At 31.4% G+C, this 21,907-nt stretch overlaps 1 protein-coding gene across 1 annotated transcript; it reads left to right on the top strand.

Moving 5' to 3' along the window:
* Nucleotides 1-14,010: 14,010 nt before the first annotated feature.
* LOC21395248 (probable pectinesterase/pectinesterase inhibitor 35) lies at nucleotides 14,011-20,651 on the top strand. Its single transcript, XM_010105627.2, has 2 exons — nucleotides 14,011-15,066; nucleotides 19,586-20,651. Exons 1-2 carry the CDS (start codon nucleotides 14,043-14,045, stop codon nucleotides 20,263-20,265), a joined length of 1,704 nt encoding a protein of 567 aa, XP_010103929.1. The 5' UTR covers nucleotides 14,011-14,042; the 3' UTR covers nucleotides 20,266-20,651.
* The last annotated feature ends 1,256 nt before the right edge of the window (nucleotides 20,652-21,907 follow it).

Consider the following 21,907-nt stretch of genomic DNA (forward strand, 5'->3'; position numbering starts at 1 on the left):
GTTTTGGTGCAGCCCGTGCACCAAGCCACACCAGGCACATGCCTGGGCCCAGTGGGTGCACACTGCAGGCCACACGAGCACGCCTGTGCGCACGCAGGTAGGCTAGAGGTGCCCTGGCAGGCACGCCCATGGGGCTGCTTGGCCTGGCCACGGCCTGACTAGGCCAAATGGCCTAGTCAAGGGTTCTGAGGGCCCCAGAGTCCGTTTTTAGTGCCGTTTCTTGCATCTGAGTCATGTAAATCCCTATTTTTTATAATTGTCACTTAAAATAATTATTTAAAATATTATTTGAATTATTTAAATATTTTAAAAGAATTAGTAAATATTAGGAAAAAGAGCTCCTTTATTACATAATTGTTAATTATTGTTAGTCGGGTGATAATGTTAGTTGAAATACTCAATGTTTCAGATAAGTGGAACACCGGATTCTCTGAGAGGATACTAGAGAGCCTCAATATCAGTTCTAAGTCTCGAGGCAAGTAGAATATCACTTGTGACACCCTAAAAGTCATGCATATGCTATGTCATTTAAAGTTGTGATATGTGAGTATAGGAGACATGTGTTATTGATGTTAGCATAACCATGCATGCATGACATGATGTAAAGATATGTACTATTGAACATAAAATGCAAAGAATGAATATTAAAAGAGAAGAGAGAGTTAAATGATGGTTTTGTAGTTTTTAACGAGGTTTGTGTCTCCAAGGAAACTGTCGGACCTCTTGCGGCATGGGAAGCTTTTTCGATGATCACGGGGAAGGATTTATGTTTATTATGATTAGCCCCACGTGACGGCATTTTATAATATAATTTGTGATTAGTAGGTCGAAGGCCCTTTGTCTCAATTGAGACTCTCGATGTGGGAAGCTTCCTCGAGGCTGATGAGGAAGAATTGATTTTAAATGTGAAAATGTGTTTTGCCCCATATGACGGCATTCGATGTTATGTATGTTGTGGCCACAAGAACTAATGAGGTATTTGAGATACCACCCCGTCTAAGAAATTGCGCACATAAGATAAAAGAATGAAGAAAAGTTAAAATGTATGATGTTAATGAGTCATGAGCTCATACATATTCTCATTGTTGCTATATCATGCATTATTCTACTTACTGGACTTTAGCTTACTTATTTTTATGGTGATGCAGATGAGGGTATATCCTAGCATTAGTTGTGGATTAAATGGTTGGTTGGCGCAATCCCGAGGACCGAGACAGATGTATATGGACTAACTTACCTGTATTTTGGAGGCCCTCGTTGTACTTAGGGATTGTGTGAGCCCGTGGGGGTATACATAGTATTAGGCTGAGCCTATTTTTGATAGATGTTTTATATTATATATGTTTTGCCAACCTGTTGGAGTATATTACATATATTTTGATTATCTTTGCTTGTCAGGAAGTTTTAAAAGTTCAAATTTACCCGTATTTTCATACTTAATACGTATAACATGTTAGGTTAAGTTTAAGGGAATGTTAAGAAGTAACACTACTTAATATGACTAATTGGATAAATTAGAGTCATATTAGAGGGGTGTTACAGCCAGAAAAGGGTGAGAGAGAGCATCGGCGGAAGGAGAGAGAGTGAGTGGGTGGCGCCAGTGAAGGGATGCAGAGGAGAGAGAAAGAAGAGAAAAAGAAAGAAAAGAGAGAGAGAGAGGGAGCAACTACGGGGAAAGGAGGAGAAAAGAAAAGAAAAGGAAGAGAGAGAAAAGAAAAGAAAAGGAAGAAAAAAGAAAAAAGGAAAAAGTAAAGGAAGGAAAAATTTAAAAATATACAGTAAAAAGTGTTTAGAGAAAAAAGTAAAAGTAAATGTATTTTCAAAACTAAGTACTTACAATTTTTTAAAGAAAAGGAAGAGAGAGAAAAGAAAAGAAAGAAAGAAAAAAGAAAAAAGGAAAAAGTAAAGGAAGGAAAAATTTAAAAATATACAGTAAAAAGTGTTTAGAGAAAAAAGTAAAAATAAATGTATTTTCAAAACTAAGTACTTACAATTTTTTAAAGAAAAGGAAGAGAGAGAAAAGAAAAGAAAAGGAAGAGAGAGAAAAGGAAAAGAAAAAATGAAAAAAGAAAAAAAGTAAAAAGTAAAGGAAGGAAAAATTTAAAAATATACAGTAAAAAGTGTTTAGAGAAAAAAGTAAAAGTAAATGTCTTTTCAAAACTAAGTACTTACAATTTTTTAATGATATGATTAATTAAGAAAAACTAATTTTAGACACATTAATATATTACAGCGAATATAATTAAATATGTTTAATTTTTTAAGGTGTTACAGGTCAACTTAGCATAGGTCACATGCATCTTCTTAATAACGTTGAATTGTAGCAATGGTCTTTGAAAAATTAAACCAATCAAATATCCACATTTAAAGTTAGCATCTAGGATATGATAAAAAAGTGCTAGCAATCAATCTCCAATACTATATCAAATATTGTATCAGCTATACATTCATCCTCTCACAATCCATTCCTAGTGCATTTAATGTTTTCTTTTCTCTTACATATATATATACAAGGACATCATTAATATTATTCAGCCGCCAATATCTAAGTAGACTAACAGCTCTTAATAAACTAGGCATAGAGACTAAACTTTTTACTTTCATAACCATCTCATGACTTTAAAGTTTTTTTTTCTTTTTTTTTTTTTTTGAAAATAAAGATGGTAATTTCACCCGATTGAAATGAAAATTAGAATTGTAGATTTGGTATAAATATTGAGATCCATATAACAAAACAGTCAAGCCATTAATTTTAGCGATATCAACTTCGATCTTAATTTTTATACCAATACTTGAATTATCAATTTCTTATAGATAGGTGTTTATGAAATTGTTACGTAAATTATACCTATCAATAAAAGAATGACACTTAAAGATTTGTACAAAAATTTAAATTAGAGTCGGTGTCCTTATCATTTTTCTTTAATCAATAGAAAACGGAGAAATACATCAAACAATTTTTTCAATTGGTGTATAGATAAATCCATAGAAGAAATAACATTGACCTTCATAAAAATATATCTTTGGCTCTTTTAAGACGTCCTCCACAACCAACATATGTCTTCTATCTGATATGATAATTCATGTATTGTTGTTCTCAATTTTCGTCCGCTTAAAATCTCCAAAATCTCGATTCTATATTTTCCATGCCTCGTACAACCAACATAATTTCAACCTTGATATGATGTCTCAAATTTTTCCAAGTCACGAGAAAACATGTACAGCTCGATTAATCTAAATCACACTCCTTTTATCTCTGTGTCACATCTAGCTGCAGTAACTTTGTTTATTAACACTGGAACATATATATATATATATGTATATATATACCCTCTATGGATCCTCTATTGACCCTTTTTAATTATTTTGCACATGAACACTATACACATAATAAATAGACTATTATTAAAGCACAAAAACCACAGACGATAAAGAAAAAAAAAAAGCACGAAAATCGTAATAAATAGCATTTTTATAAAACTAAAGTAAATAAATAGTAGGTCTTAAAATATTTGTAATTAAAAATATATTAATTAAGTAAATAGTAAATTTCCTAGATATATTATCTATTTATTAGGAGTAAACAAATGATTTTTCCTAATGAATTTAAAATATTTTTTGAATCTATTACTTAGTATAATAATGTTTCCCTCTCAAAAAAAAAAAAAAAAAAAAAAAAAAAAAAAAAAAAAAAAAAAAAATGACAAACAGAGACAAATGAGAGGAAAAAGGGCAAAAATCAGACTATATGAAAGATAGTGATGAAAAGCCTTTAAGCACCTTCTACCCAACCACCAGACATATTCAAATCAAGAGACTAACTAGTCTTGCTTAAATGCTTATTTGTGTTAGTATCTTATCCGAATTAACGCCAAATCCCTGAATTTCATTTATTTATGGACATATAATTCATTCCTAGTAAATTATGATGATGAAATGGTGGCGGTATAATATTTTAGTAGAAATTGTTGAAAAAAATTATTTGCTAACCCATTTTGAGGTTTGAATTTTTGTAGGACTCACTTCGTGTCAGTAATAGGTTAATGGTGATGTATCTTCTTCTCCATGAAGAATCAAAATGGCATATTCATATGCTTAAAAGTGATTCTCAGGTGAATAAGAAATTGACTCTTAAAGTGCTCTCTTGAAATTAAAAAAACTAAAGAAAAAAATATCGTCTCACATAAAAAATAGATGAAGTTATCATTTCCTCTAAGTGCTATAAAATGGAACACCACTCCTCATTTGAGACATACAGAGAAGCAAAACTAGCTTATAAATTGGAAACACTTGTGAATGTCTTGCCTCCAGAATTGACCATATATGACACAACTCCTAGATAAGAAAGTCGGTTGATATTCGGCCATATTCATCCTTTCTCCATATTTTCCCTGTAGTATGTTTTTTATTTCATAATATTTTTTTACTACTTTCACTAGTACCATATCCTACAAGTAGCATGGCTGCATATTAAAAAAAAAAAAAAAAAAAAAGTACGCAGGTCTCTATCACAATTGGATGGTTCTCAATATGTTGAACTGAATCTTCTTCTCTTTAGATAATAATACCTTTCGGAAATTATGGAAATTTTTATCGTGTTGAAATTAAAGTAAAATTTCAAAAGGAATAATTGTTATTTGTACAAATTAAACTTAAAAAAGTCTATAATGAGAAAAATTGAGCATATATTGAATGTTATGCAAGTGTCAATCCTTCTCATACATTAAGCCGTAGGCCAAAATATGATTCACATCTATTATTGCACACAATCCGTACGAATATATTCAATAAAGGACGTTGTTTATAATTGTTTTATTACAAATTAATTGTTATAACACTTGGCGATAAAAAGAACTAAAAACAAAAAATCAATATTTTGACGTGTCTTCAAATCATATATACATACAAGGGGTATGATTTTTCATGACAATGTAACAACCACATTCACATATATAGTCATCCTTCCAATTCCCTATTGGTATTGAATTAACTCATTACTGAAGATAATAATGACATTGCCCTTAACTTAATAACAACTGTCCCAATGTCTATTTAGTTTTTAAATAATGAAAAACACATGATAAAGTTGGTCTTTACTTTGGTTTTGCTTAATAATTGCCGAATGAGTTCAAGAAAGTATCACTTCAAGATTTACGTGGGTTAGCTTTTTCTAATCACGATTCTATATATTCTGGGCATGCACTTTTCCTTTTCATTCATTATCATCTCTAAAAGATAATTATTATACAAAAAATCAAACTTATACTTCCTTTCTTCTCTCATTTATAATTATTGCTACGTACAAATAAGTCATTGTGATTGTTAATTAGTTTTAAACTGTAGGTCGAAACTTCAAGAGATCTCTTACATTTCCCTAAACTATTCTTAATCTTTAACTATATAGCATTGGACAGTTTGATCGTTTTATTGTTGTTGTTGTTGTTGCCGACTAGACCTTGAACTTAACTTTATGGGAATATTAGTTTGTAAGCCATAAAATTAACGGTGAATCTTAAAAGTTTAATAGAAGTAATTGCATACTCATTATGTGATACATAATTTGAAATTTTACAAAAGCAATAACATAAGATGCAAAACATTATTTTAATACCCGATAGTACTTGAAAAATTAGAAAACATTTTGGACTCGGCTTTTTTTTTTTTTTTTTTTGAAGTTTTTAACCAATAGGAACCTGAGTACTATATTTATATTAAATTTAAAATTCTATAAATTTCAAGACTTTTTTTAAATAAAATGATGAGAAGAAACGGATATTAAAAAAGTGAACTAGAACAATCCACTTAAGCTGATAGCCCTAGCACATTTATCCTACACCAAGTTTCTCTTATTAAAGAAAAAAGAAATAAAAAGGCTAGAAAAGTAGAAGCAAGGGAAAACATGATTAGAAAGGCAAGAAAACCAAAAAAAAAAAAAACACATGTAGACACCAAAAGTAAACTAACAAACGTACACAGGAAGGACTTATACAGCAAGAAAAATTAGTTTTTAAGAAAATTATATATAGAGATTTCTGAATGCATACGTAGATAGTATTAATAATTACTCTAATATTCACTCTTTAACTGTATGATAATGATCTAGTTGACCAAAAAAATATATAATACAATTAAAGAGATTTAAAGTATACTTATTACGTTACTTTGATATTTAAAAATATAACTATTAAAAACTCATCCATATGTGTGTATATAGAGAGGGGGGTGCGAATTGTTTGTTTTGCACTAAAAATTCACAAAAGAGAAAGAAATGCTAAAGTTGTCTCAAGATGCTTCTTGTAGAAGGTAAAATCTACAATTGATTAGATCAATGGCTAATGACTGAGTTAGGAGTCGTTGATTGGTGAAATAGATCTGTTGCGAGAACGTTAGTAAACGTGAAAGTAAATGAAAGCATGTAAAAAGACACAAGAATTTGTAGTTATTTCCCCTGATAATGCAGGGTACGTCCACTGTAGGGCTCCGATGGTTTCACTATGACTGCTAAAAAGCATTACAATGAGTTGTTTGGAGAAGAACATGATGAGGGAGAGAAATATGTGCCGGAAAATACAATAAGAAATGAAAAAGACTTGTGGAAATGAGTGTGGGAGCTTTTGTGTGCTCCTAGAAGCATGCCGAGTTGTGTCTAAATGCCTTGTATTTATAGTTGATGAGGTTCCATGAGTTGTATCTTGATTCTCTGTGTGATATGGCCTTCAATTCATGGCATTTCCTTCCTTTTTAGGCTCAACATGGCTTTCCTTAACTGGTTGTGTCCATAATCGACCGGTCAATCATGGTTTCTTGCCCATTTTGAGTTGATCTGGCCTCCTTATTGCCTGATTGCTAGAGATATAGTTTTCTTATGTGGAAGACAATCAATTTCGTCCAATAAGAAGGTATCTTACAACTTAAGTTGATCGTTGACCTTTTTCTCATTAATTCTTCTAATTTGAGCAGTTAAATTTTTTTTTCTGGCTGATTCCATTGCCAAATCCCTATAAAAAATGTATTGAGAATATTTTATCGTGACTTGAAGTCCAAAACTATTCATTAACTCATGGGGTCGACCGGTGAAGATGACCAGTCGACATAATATAGCCAAGTTATGTCGCACAAATTCACCTCAATCAAATTCGACAGATTCCCATGCCAAATATTTCTGCCACCTTAGGCGAGGGCGCGTCCAATAGAAATCCAAAGCTATAATGCATTATTGAGGTGCATTTTCATGTTCTATTGTGGCTTTAAGGATTTTCCTATTGGATACAGACACATTATTAGAATAGGGTTAAAGTCTACGGGGATAAATAGAAGTGCACGGTTATATACCACTTTCGGTTCACAAACTAATCAAATAGCCAATCGTACTATTACATGATTTTCAATATACGTCCGTACATTCCACGCCCTAAAAATACCTTTAAATGTACCTTTCTAAGAATCATGATTCCAATATTTGAACACCCATTAAGCAGTGAACAACGGAATTAAACACATTTTTCACATAATTATGAAATAGAGAATTTGATATAGAAGGAGCTAGCTAATTAAGGGAGTGATTAAGTACTTTCTATTTAAGTAATTAATTATTGGATAAGCCTAAAACTAGATAAGATGTACTCATAAAGATGATTGTAATGGGGGAGAAGAAAAATCTTAAAAAGAAGACATAGATGGTGGGTCCCATTAGTTTTGACCTTTTAACACCCCAATGCAATTGGAGCAAGTCTTTCCTTCTGAGTGCAACCTTGCACCTAACTATGTAGAGAAGCATATTAATAAACAAGGCTTTTAGATTAAATTTTTGGAAATATTATTTGACATGACTCCAATGAGAATAGTCCTTACGTACCATGCAGTTACATTCTTATCTTATTTAGATCCATACAAAATTATCGCACTAGTTTATTTATTTATTTATTTATTTTTGGTGGTAATCAATCATCCTACTAGTTACATTGTCATGATGAATTTAAGATATATTCAGCTCATATATGCTTCTTAAAAGAAAGAGAAGAGTCAAACTAGCATTAAAGTACGTACTTGAGTACATCTCAATTAAGGGTCCGTTTAGTTCGCTGATTCGAGTTGAAATGTAATTTTATGTGAGAACTTTTTATTATAATAAAAAAATAAGATGTGACTGTGTCTGAGAGTTTTTTACTGTAACAAAACTCGAATGAGGGAAATGAATGGGGCCTAAATTGACACTCACAATGTGAGTAACATATTCCACACCAAATTCCACTCAAATAATGTCAAAATAAAATAAAAGAAACTTATATAGTTATACAAAGAAAGTGCGCAAAGAGAAACGAAAAGATTAATTACAGCTAAAACTAATTAATTGAAAATGAGAACCCTAATTAAATGACAAAATACTCATAGAATATACTCTCAAGAAACAAGGTCTGATCTCATTAAAATCCTTATTCAAAGGATAAAAAAAAATAAACAAAAAAGAGGAAAAACCCCACAAGAAGAAAAGCCAATCAAACTAGAAAAAAGAGTGCATGATCCGAGTGATGACAAGACCATTAAAAAAGGAAACTTCATCCATGCATAACCTTCTAGTAGAAGCATTTAGAAAAGCTTGATTAGGACTAGCTTGAAAGACAAAAGGAGCCACATCCTTTTGACCATTAAACCACAAAAGAGAAAATTCTGATTGCGTAGAGCAAAAGAAGCTAATCTTTTCATGGCCCGATTCCTTTCGCGAACGACATGTACAGAGCATCTAATTAATATTACGAAAACACAAAAAGCAACAGAAAATGAGAACGGAAAAGAGTAATCACACACAAGAAATCACATTCTATTCAGAGATTCTTCCAATAGTATTTTCAAGTATTATTAATAGCTTTAATGAAAGAACAAAGGCATGATCTAGAGGAGCCGTCCGTGTTAACTTTGAGTCCAGAAAGTTTGAAATTGTGAAAAATGAGATCTAATAGCTGGGCAGAAACCGAAATAGCAGTGTTTTCGAAAAGAAAAATAGTATTCATCATCACTCACAAAAAGGCGAGTCTTAATAAGTTAAGTTTCACTTACTTATAAGGATGAAAAGGGAGTGCTCTTTTGAAAATCAACTGATTACGAGCAATACACTAAATTTTTCAGCGAAAACAAGCAATCGCTAGCTATCAGCTTCCAGAGACAGGAAGAGGAAATTGAGCAAATCTTGATCAAAATCAAATCGGACACCAAAAGCATTACCAATATTCGTCCAAAGAACTCTCGTACAATCATAACCAAGGGAAAAAAAAAAAAAAAAAAAAAAAGGTCTAAGGCTCCGTTCTTTTCACTGATTTGAGTTTAGAATTTGAGTTTTGTTACAGTAAAAAACTATCAGAAACAGTTATATCTAACTTTTTTGCTACAGTAAAAAGCTCTCACACAACATCACATCTCAACTCAAATTAAAAACTCGAATTAGCGAACCGAACGGACCCTAAATCTTCATGCGAAATCCGCAATAAGAGGCAATGTGCAGTCAAGATCGTATATGATATTAAACTCACTTCTCTTTAGGTTTTAACGAAATTTCTGTAGTTATACAAAAAAAAAAAGGGTATCATGACCTTAGTTTTCAAAAAGTTTCGTTCTATCTTTTACTGATTCTACGGAATAGTTCTTATAATCAAATTAGATGACTTAATAAAGATAAATTAGGTGCATGTTATCACCTGTACATGCTGACATATATAATATCCATAGGTACCATTGAATAAAATTATTTTTTTTTCTTTTTGGGTTAATTTCAGCGATACTCCTGAATTTCAGGATCATTTTCATTTAGCTCCCGAACTGTAAAAACTCCCACATCTTACCCCCACTTACTTCAATTATTAGACAGAAAAAGTGGGGATTCAAGTGTGATTCTATGACTTTTGTCTAGTTTATTTTTAACAAAAATATAACAAAAAGATCCCTTGATTGCTCTCTCCTTTTTTTCCGGCTGTTTTTGACAGAAATTTTAATATAAGGAACTAAGTGAAACTAATTCAAAATTTTAATGGGTTTTAAAGTTCAGCGGTCACACAGGGAAATTATAATTTTTTTTTAAAATTGTAATATATACACATGTCTCTTTTGTTAGCCAAAAATAAAAAGAGACAGTATTAACATCAATGACTTTTAGCACATTTGCCCTCTAAACTTATCGTGATTTAGCAAATTACTCTCCAAACTTTAATTTTGACAAGTTGATCCCTTAATTTATAAAGTTGTTGTAATATGTCCCATTTTGATGACGATTGTATTAAATTAGTGTCAGAAAATCACGTTCAACTAAAAATTTCAACATTCCAATTCAATGTAATACAAATATTTTAATATTTTAACTTTTAATCTCTTAAATCTAATAAAAAATTTAAGCAAATTTAATTAAATATGGCACATTACAACAAATTTAGAAATTCAGTAGACAACTTGTCAAAATTAAAAGTAAGAGGATAATTTACTAAATCGCAGCAAGTTCGGGGGTAACTGTGCCAAAAACCCAAAGACTTTTTGATATTTGCTTTTGAGAACCTGGCCCCCGATGTCATAATATATATCGCACTCTATGATGGATTAGTCCAATTTTATCACAATCGTGGATTCGTTGAGAGTTTTGTCCCTATTTCATAAGTGCCCGCTGGCTTGCGTGAACTACATTTAAGGAACCAGCTTAACTAATTATTGATTTATATCCATATTTCAGAAGATCAAATGAATAATAATCCTTTTGCAAACTTTTAAAGACTTGGCTGTGGAATGGTTGGTATATAAATCATGCTTGTCCGATCATCTATATCAAATTATCTATACATACATATATATATATTTAAATTTATGTATATTTATTTCTCCCTCCATTTTGTATTTTCAGTTTGATAATAAATGCACTACTCTTCATATTCCTTTAAAATATATGAATATGATTATTTTTATAGGTGTTCCTGAATTTTAGGGACATTCTCAATTTGTCTCCTAAACTTTAAAAACTCTCACTTTATCCTTTAAATTTTAAATTGTTTTCACTTAAACCACTTTGTTGTAATTTCTGCTAAAATTAGATGAAAAAAGAAGGGATTAAGTGTGATCATGTGGTTTTTATCTGTTCATTTTTAACAGAAAGACAACGTGACTATATTCTTCTCTTTTTTTCTATATATTAAGTGGAAACAATTCAAACTCAGAGGACAAAGTGAAAATTTTCAAAATTTAGGAGATAAACTGAGAATGATCCTAAAATTCAAACGACATTGGTGATAGTAATCCTCATATTCATATGAATGTTAGTCATCGATACTTTTCTAACTTCATTTTTTTTTTTTTTTTTAAAGATGGACCACAATAGTTTCAATTATAGACTAAGAATCAAACAGTTAATTACTTCTCGAAAATTTTTCAGTTATAGATTAAAGAACCAAACTGCAGCTCGCACTTCTTGAAAAATTTAGGAATCGATAGTGTCCAAAAAGTCCTTAAAAATTGTAAAACCTAAATCACAAGAACATTGATTAATATTCTTAATACGTTAATTTTATTAATTTCCATGGGCACTAAATATATTGGCTAATTAGTTTAATATATAACTAATTAACTAAATTAATTAAGTTAAAAACATAATTATACAGCTATTTACACACACATATATTACCCATATGGGTTCATTCTCTCTAATTATTTCTCGAGTTTTTCACGTTTAATTTATTTATAAAGAAATAGATTACTAAAACGTCAGACATAAGATACCTGAGTGGATCATTTATATCCACAACACCAAAAACGTCCCACAGTGGACCCCGTTTGCATGCTGTCCAGTCGTTTTAGTGCTAAAAAGTTGGTTGCCTTTTCTTATCAGTTCTGACCCAGCTGCAACAAATAATCAAACATGTATTCGAAAATGATCATCAAAGATTCCTTCATTTGCTACGTTACGCTCCCAAAGAGCGATCACCAATTTCATTAATGCAATGTCAATAACGGCGTGCATGACTTCAACTTTACACTTGATACACACACACACACACATATTTATAACCCTATTTTTTTTCCCATAGAATCCACCAGATATATATATATATATATATATATATATGTCTTCATTTTATCAAATTCAATCCTAGCTTGAGAATAATAAAAAAAAAAACTTAGCGAGAAATTCTCTATTTTGAATTGTAAGATATGCATCACATTAAGTTAATTTTGTATATTTTTTTTCACTTGTTCGAAAACATGTACTATCTTAATTAAATACTATCATGCATGGTTAATATATATGGGCCCAAAAACAAAGAGTCCAAATCTACTGTTTCCATTTTTTTATCCCGATAGCTTCTCCATTAATTATTTGTCATGTCCTCTAAATTTAAGAATATGACCACATAAATAGGAACAAAATATTAAAAATACTTAAAACAAAACATCATATGTCAAGATTTAATTAGAGGGAGAGTCATCGAGACAGAAAAATGAGACAACAAATCTTGATTCAAAAAAAAAAAAACCTGTGGATCATATATTCTAGTTTTAAAATTGATAAAATGCGGTGAAAATAGTATTATTCATATTTTGACTTAGATTCATAGAGCATATTTCTATTTATTTATTATTTGGAGTAATTTGTTGCTTTTTTATTTTTATTTTTTGTTTTTAAATTACTTGTCTTTCAGAGAAAAGACGTTTTAGAAGCATAATTAAGGGAGAACCATATTTTCTGATTTTTTTTTTCTTAAAATATTCATTGATAGTGCTTTAAATTTATTAATTTGAACTCATTAGATAAGCGCTTGTTATATTTCCACAAATATTTTTAAAGGAATTGATACTAGCTACCTTTATTTATAGACAAAATAAATTCACATTGATTACAATGATATTATATATTTTAGATGTTTGACAAAAACTTGGGACCACGACCCGGCTACTTAGTCTTGTTTCTACATTATCACTATTTTGCTCAAGTCATGAGAAGAAGAGAAAAAACCTTGATACTATTCTTTCCCCCCATTTAGTAGGAAACAGATCATTAGCAAGGAGTGATGCACACGGAACTCAATATAACTAAACGACATTGGCACTATTTTGGCCAACTCCATGTCATGAGACGGAGAGAAAGAAGTATTTTAATTAATTTCTCGATGATCAAATATTATTACTAGTTATAATATATTTGAATTCAAACTAAAATTTGGGTGATTCTAGATGCTATATATGCATATATATATATATATATATGAATGCGTACGTGGTACCCTTTTAGATAAGGATTTACATTATTGTTCTATATTTTCTTTACAAAAAGAAACAAAAAACCAAAAAAAGTGCACAACTATTGCAAACGGTGGACCTATTAACACTATATATGATGACCGTCATTAAACTGTTCTGTCGAAGTTTGCTTTCTAACGTATTCTTTCGCGTTCTCTCATACGCGTGTTAAGGTCACTGTAGATATTACAAGAGGAATCAGCAATAGTATCATGTATTTATAGCGCCTTTCTATGATGTTCAAAAGTTGATTATCAATAATTAGACAACCATACAAGCCTAATATAATGTATACATACTTATATATATAATGCATGTATAAGTACATATTCCAGACTACGATATATGTTAGCGCGCGCGCGTGTGTATCTGTGTGTAATTGAATGATCACACATTAATTGTCATAACTACTGGCATTATAAATTTGAAAATCTATTCAGGAAAAAAAAAATGTTATATAGTTAATGAAAGTTTTGGGTAAAGATCATTTGTCATAAAAATGTTAAAAGACATCACATACTTTAGACCATCATGACAAGATTAACTAAAGAAAAACAAAAACACTCATGATTTCTTATTAGTAAATTACTAATATGTCCATCTATATGCAACAATATTGACGTTTCATCTAATATTCCAAGTGATATACGTAAAAGCCATATCCTCAACGAGGCCATTGTTAACGTGGAAAAACTCTATATAAACCATGATAGGTTTAAGCATTCGAAGCATACTCATGATCTCTATCTCAATTCTATTATATTAGAGCAAACTAAATAATGGCAACAATGCCAAAGTTCTCCGACGAAAAACAAACAAAGAAACTCCAATATTATTATTACATGTCAATATTATTCACAATATTTATCTCATCAACTTTGTCCCATGCCGAGCAAATAAAATCCTCACAATCCCATTTCGCCAAGTACTTTTACAAAGAGCCTTCCATTACTTCATTCCCATCCAAAGCTTGCAAAAACACCCCATACCCATCAGCCTGCCAAACACTATTCAAAGATTCCATCACTTTCCCGAGAAACAAACAGGCTTTGTTCGACCGCTCGGTCGCGCACTCCATCTCCGAGATCAACTCGGCTCGCTCCCTCGCCTACAATATCTCTACCGCCGCTTCCTCCAAAGTCACCGGGCACCACTTCGCCTCCGCACTCAACGACTGCCTCGATCTCCTCGACGACACCATCGACCTCCTCTCCAGCGTCGTTTCGTACGGAAAAGACACAAAAATGGGCCTTAAGGCGCCTGAAAACGACGATGATATCCACACGTGGCTCAGTGCCGCTCTCACCAACCAAGAGACCTGCCTCGACGGCCTCGAAAAGCACCATATCGACGGAGCCATAACGTCGACGGCAAAGGCTCTCTCTCAGCTCACAAGCAACTCTCTTTCGCTTTTTCTTTCGACCTCGAAACCGAACAAGAACATCCGCGGTGGCCGGAGATTGCTGTCGGACGGCGGTGAGGGGTTCCCGGCGTGGGTGTCGGCGGCAGATAGGAAGCTTCTGGAAGCTTCGGTGGAGGAGATTGAGCCGCACGCGGTGGTGGCGAAGGATGGGAGTGGGACCCACGGGAGTATAGGTGAAGCTCTTGATCACTTGGCGGCTTCAATGGCGTCCGGGGGTAGATCGGTAATTTACGTTAAGGCTGGGACGTATAATGAGTATATTAAGATTCCGACGAAGCAGAAGAACGTTTTGCTGTACGGAGATGGGAAGGGCAAAAGCATCATTGTGGGTAGTAAAAACTCTGAAGCTGGGTCGACTACTTATAATTCTGCAACTGTTGGTAAGTAATATATTATTTCTCACTCTTTTTTCGACAGTCATAACCATCATTAAAATTTCTGATGACCCTTATTAATTTTGTTATTATTGGTAAGATTTTTTTATTTTTTTTATTATTATTTCTATTTTTAAAATAGGTAGTACTAGTAGCTAGGTTTCTCACATATTTGTATCTTGTAGTAGCCTAGTACGTAGTCATTTTAGTAGTACTAGTGAACAATTATTATTGACTTTTTTTTTTTTTTTTTTTTTTTGAGGTAAATGATGAGGAGAGACAGTTTAGTATTAGAGGCAGACAAAATATCCCAACTGACTAGGAAGCTAGAGAAAAAAACGTCATATAAAATTGATTTATTCAGAATTTTTTAGGTAATTCGGATTAATCAAATGGTTAATTTTTTATTTGTCAGGTGGTTCCTCTCTAATTTTTCGTTATTTTAACAGTAAGATTTTAATTCGATGATTGTCATAAATTAGATAGTTGATAAAAAATATTATGACAATCAATAAAATTGTGTTATAATCACACTACGTCATTAAATTTTAACATCTTATAGAAAACTGTCAAAAAAAAAACGTAACTATTAAAAAAAATTTCATATATACATGTATGTGTGTACATATAGTTGTATGTTGTATTGTAATCAATTAATACTATAAAGAACTCAAACTGTATATATTTCTAATGCTTTTAATTAATATTTATATGCAAAAGAATTGGAAAAAATAAATTTTCAGACAAATATGAAGAATTAAATATAATATTTTTGTGGATACATAACACGCATATATGTGTGTTTATTTTTCTAAATATTATACATGTATAATATTTAGAAAAATAAACTATACGTACTCTTCTCAAATACAACGGTATGTTCATTTACTTAATAGAAGAAGCATGCATGTAAATCGCAAAATGATAAAAAAAAGAAACACTTCTTTTCTATGAGCAGTAGATTTAGTACGTAATAAATAATATCCCTCTCGAGAAAATCTTTTTTTTCCTCTTGGTTGTAAAATCCTTAGGTTTCTTGTAAATTTCCCGCCTCTTTTTGGTCACGTCACTGCCAGCCATCAATATTTTTGACATGTCCTCACAAATAATGTACAAACTGACGCCAAAATTATTGGTGTCAGATTGGTTTTGGCACTAATGGATATTAGCGACAACATGTCGTCAATAATAATCCATTCAATTTTAGCGACGGCATGTCATCGTAAATTAATATGTAAATTTTGTGCAACGACATGTCGTCGCAAATACTTAATGCGACGACAAGTCGTTCAAAAATTTTATTTTCTTTAAGCGACGACATGTCGTCGCTAATACTATAATTTTAGTAACGATAAATGTGGTCGCTAATAATGTCATCGCTAATAACCCTTTTTGTTATAGTGGGAAAGGGAAATATATGTCACTTATCGAAATAAACATGCATTAAATGTTTTTTTTTCCTTTTGTAAAGACATTAAAGGCGGTGGTTTCTAATTTGTTTGTTAGTCTTATAATAATCTCTTAGAATTTCCACACAATTTGTTATCAATTTTTGTCAATAATTAATAGATCAGGTGGAGGTTCGGGATCAAGTCTAATTAACATCAATTATTATGTCTGGGAGGGACCATGTATTGACGTTAATCAAGTCAAATTCGCAGGGCTTTTTATTAAATCTTTTTGTTTTTCGTTTTATTCATTATATTAATCCATAACATATGATTTGCTTTTTCAATGAAAAAATCATTAATATTTGAATACGTGAAGGAATAGTTAATAATAGTAGTGATGCGTATGTAACATTCGATTGGATTAGCCATTGCTCGTCCTTAAGTTGTAATAATATGGAGAAAATAAAAATAGAAATACTGAATTTCTTGTTATGATGGCAACATCTAGTTGAATTGAATAGTCAAAAGAAGGAATCTAGTAGCTAATTTGCCCTCCCTGGTCACAACGTGGGTCCATTTATTTTCTAGTATAGACTTAAGTCTAATTTACTAATTAGTTTTTTTTTTTTTTTTTTTTTTTTTTTTTTTTGTGTTTTTTTTTTTTTGTGGTTCCTTTATTACTCTTTCTACTATTTTTCATTTGTATTTTTGCTTTTGCTGAAGAATCTTTGTTTCCTTTTTGGTCAGGTAATAATAGTATGCGGTTTTCCAAGTTAGCTTCTTAGTCATTTCTTTTGGCAAGGGTACTATAAAAAGATTAAAAATAATTTATTTATTAAATTAAGAGACACAATTATACATTTGAATTATTAATTGGGGAGAATTATATAAATAATTTTTTTTTTTAAGAAAATAAAGATACAGCTAGAATTTTAGCAAGTTTTAAAGGATAAAAATAAAAATTATCTAAAACTGAGTAGTGACTCCGTGTCTCATTCATTATCACTTGGCCAAAAAAAGTAATAGGATTTTTTTTAATTTTTTTTTGTTTTTTGTTATTATTATTATTATTATTTTGCTTAAGAGCATGATTTTCATCATTAATAATAATGAGATAACCGTATAAGAGTGTAGTAGTCCTAACATCTGGCAAAATTAAATAGATATTGTCAATTGAAAAAATTCCTTGGTAGCTTTAGTGTAGGTGATCAGAATTACAGCTATAGAAAGACCAGCGAAGTATGTATATATAATATATGAATCCAGTTATTCAGAAATTTGAAGAAGACAATATCTTCTTCCTAAGTTCTAATCAACCAAAATAGAGGAAGAGGTAAGTCAGTCCTAATTGTAGTGTCAGTTTTTAATCGTTGGATCAAGTTAAAATCACACCAGATTGAAAAAACATATAGAATAGATAAATTTTTATACTAATTATTAAAAATAAAAATAAAAACTATTAATAATTTATTTTTAGGAGATCGAGAAAAATATGCCAAGACTTAAGATGAATTAAAATTAATAGACCAATAGTTTACATAAGTTAATAAATAGGCCAAATTACTATTTTTGTCCATAACTTGTCTGGTTATGAACCATAACTTGACAAGTTATTGTCCATAATTTATGGTTTTTGTCCTTAACTTGTCTGGCTATGAACCATAACTTGACAAGTTTATCCATAACTTATCTGGTTATGAACTATAACTTGACAAGTTATGGCCTATTAATTTCTAAAACTAAAAATTGGCATATATACTTTCTTAAACTTTTCATATTAGCCTATTTTCTACTATTTCTGTTTATTTTTTCTGATCGTACTAGAGCTGAAAAGAATATCCAGTTAAGTGGGGACAAACCCTAGCTTGGTGAGTACGTTTCGTATATGCTAACTGAAACCACATGTAGGTCAAGAATTAATTAGTCAAGAGATATGACCCCACGAATATATTGTTGTCGTATAGAACAGTAGAAAGGAATGTCTAGGGATGAAAACGAAAAAAAAATGCCGACATCAAACACCCACCCTGTCATGAACGGAAGGGCCATAGAGATCCTCAATGAAATTTGTCGATCAAGTTTTTTTCCGTTTAGAAAATGCATATTGGTAGAGAATGGAAAAATAAAATAAAATAAAATAAAAGTCACTATCATAATTTTTTAACCGCCGTCAATTATTTATTATGTTGTGTTAAATTATTATATTTTTCTTAATTGATATGATTATGAGGTGGCCTAATTGTTGGTCTGATTGTTCTCTAAATAGGTTATTTTTCTTAACAATATTAAAGAATGAAAATTATAGCAAATACGTCATTTTTAAATATATTTATGATAAATTAGAATATTTTAAAATATTTATAGTAAATAGTACAGTAAATTATTCATTGACGAGACTAGTTTATGAGACAAATTGATTGAAAATATCCTTCATAAATAAACCATTTATTGTAAATATATAATTTGCCACAAATATTTTAAAATACGTTTTTTACCATAAATATATATATTGTTTTAAAAATGTTATTATTGGCTCTTTCTCTCATCAAAGAATTCTCCAAAACTCAAAGGAGCTCATATATAAAATTAAAAGAAACAAATACATGGGCAATTGGGCGCTTCCTTCCTTCTTTTTTTTTTCTGTCAAAAAACAAGGAGCACAACTTTGAGACATCTTCAAACCAGATCACACCTTTTCCAAATATAATCCTAACGTGGCCAACGTTTTAATTATTTTTTTTTTGTTTTTTTAAATAAATGGAGTGAAGAGTTAATTGTCCACTCAAATTTATTAAAAAGAAAAGTGTTTAATTTGACCAATATCCAGTATTAAAAATTCATAACTATTGAAACCTCGTCTATACATACGTGTCACCAATTTGTTTTGATCTAATATTATAACTGTAAAAAAACTGAAATTAAAAACTCGAATCGCTGAAATGAACAAGACCTTAACTGTTCACTCAAATTTTTTTTTTTTAAAAAGAAAAGTGTTTCTAAATTTGTATGGCTAATAATTTAACATAAAATTTCATTGTTTAATTTGACCAGTATCTAGAATTAAAATTCCATGACTATTGAAAACTCGTCTATATGTATGTGTCACGACTTTGTTTTGACCTAATATTTTCTAGGTGCCATGGGAGATGGATTCATTGCAAAGGACATAACAATCATGAACAGCGCAGGCCCATATAAGCACCAGGCCGTGGCCCTTCGTGTTGGGTCCGACAGATCAGTTGTCTACAGAAGTTCTATCATTGGCTACCAAGACACTTTATACACCCACTCCAAGCGTCAATTCTACAGAGAGACTGATATCTATGGAACTGTTGATTTCGTCTTTGGAAATTCAGCTGTGGTCTTCCAAAGCTGCAACATTGTCGCTAGAAAACCCCCCTCAGGTGGGCTCAAAAACTTTGTCACGGCCCAAGGTCGGTCCAGCCCGGATCAGAACACCGGCATATCGATCCACAACTGTCGGATATCCGCCGCACCGGGGTCCCAGACCTATTTGGGCCGGCCTTGGAAGCAGTACTCCAGGACTGTGATCATGGAGTCCTACTTGGACGGATCCATAAGCCCATCGGGCTGGTACCCTTGGTCCGGTGGGTTTGCATTAAAAACCCTTTTTTACGCCGAGTATAGGAATACGGGCCCCGGGGCCTCAACTGGCCGGAGGGTTAATTGGGCCGGGTATCATCCGTCCCTTACGGCTCCACAAGCCAATTCCTTCACAGTTGCTGGTTTTATCTCTGGGAATGCTTGGTTGCCTTCTACAGGAGTGTCTTTTGATTCTGGGTTGCTTGGATAATTCAACCGGGTAAATGGGGAAAATGTGTGAAACCGCGGTTACGTTTGTTTCAAGAGTTCTGTCTGGTTTAGAATCATGGTTCTTAATCTGTTAAGAAAAATTTGAATTTCAAAAATTAGAATTACAAACTATAATTTTAAACTCATGAACCAAACGTTACCTACAGTTTGCATGGACCCCACCTATATATTTTATAGCCACTAGCGTTTGTACACGTGTCTGGGATAAAAAATAACCCACTACGTTCTTTTATATATGTTTAGAAAAATACCAAGTGTAAACTATAAATAAATAAATAAGCTTGCCTTGGACTGACATTCATAAAGGAATGTCAACACTTGTAATTGTATGTTATCCGATAAATAAATGTCGTAATTGTAGAATTATTCAGTTGAATAATTTTTTTTTTTGTTTAATGGACGTAATAAATAATACAGGTCGTTTGACTAAAATCTCGTCCTCTGCTTCATCAAATAAAGCCTTGCCATTAGCTTGCCATTTACTTCTCATATGTATTTGATATTGTCCATTAGTTTTTAGTTTGTTGTCGTTTCTTTTGTATTCTAAGAAGGGATTCTTTAAAGAAAGGAAAAAAAAAAAAAAAAAAAGAATTGTTGCTTGTTGCCCCACCGTCTACACACAATAGTATTTTTTTTATAATTTTTTAGGTAGTATATTTTTGAAACGATTTAAGTAAATAACGTATTTACTAATAAATATTATTTATCAGGCATACAAAATTTATTTAATTAAAATAAACACTTGGCATTGTCTCTTTATCTTATATACATATATGAGTGCGTATATATAAAAATAAAAACGGCTATTCTTGAATTGTGAGACGATTCGGTTGCCGACTTAAACTCCGTTCATTTCACTAATTTGAGTTTAAAATTTGAGTTTTACTATAGTAAAAAGCTCTCAGAAACAGTCACATCTAATTTTTTTACTACAGTAAAAAATTCTTAAATAAAATCACATATCAACTCGAATTAAAAACTCTAATCAACAAACTAAACAGGGCCTTAATTTTAATTATGTGAGTGGCAAGGCTAATTAATTATCCTGTAATCGATCAATCCTTGGTTTGAAAACGAAAGGTGGAGACGTTAGTGTTCCCCAACAAATTAAGCCTAATGGATAGAAATTAGAATAACCACAAATAAAAATGCAAATTATACCGAACACATAAATTAATATTGTCTTGTGATAACATATATAAAAAGATAAAAGAAAAATAACAAGAAGGTTAAGCGGTCCACTTTGGAATAAGTTTGGTTGTACGTTACCTGTGGGCATGAGGGTCCACTCCATCAATGTTCAAAAATATTATGTTGAAAACGAAATACTTTTGTAAACAGAATAATAGAAAAGCCATTTACACAACTATATTTGCTATTTGGTATTGAGTTTTGCACTTCTATGCTTTGTGGTTTTTGCCCCAAATTTGGTGCTCGTTTTTTCTCATCTTACTAGTACGGTATTGTCACGCCGGTGACTAAATTAAAATTAAAGGTAAAATAAACCCATATTTAAATCACCTAAATCCGTTAAAAACAAGAATGATTTAAGAACAATAATAAAATTATTGTCTCGCGAGAGCTTAAATATCCATAAATAATTAAAATATTATGAATATAAA

The sequence above is a fragment of the Morus notabilis genome, unplaced genomic scaffold, assembly GCF_000414095.1.
Source record: "Morus notabilis unplaced genomic scaffold, ASM41409v2 Scaffold150, whole genome shotgun sequence".
Taxonomy (NCBI): domain Eukaryota; kingdom Viridiplantae; phylum Streptophyta; class Magnoliopsida; order Rosales; family Moraceae; genus Morus; species Morus notabilis.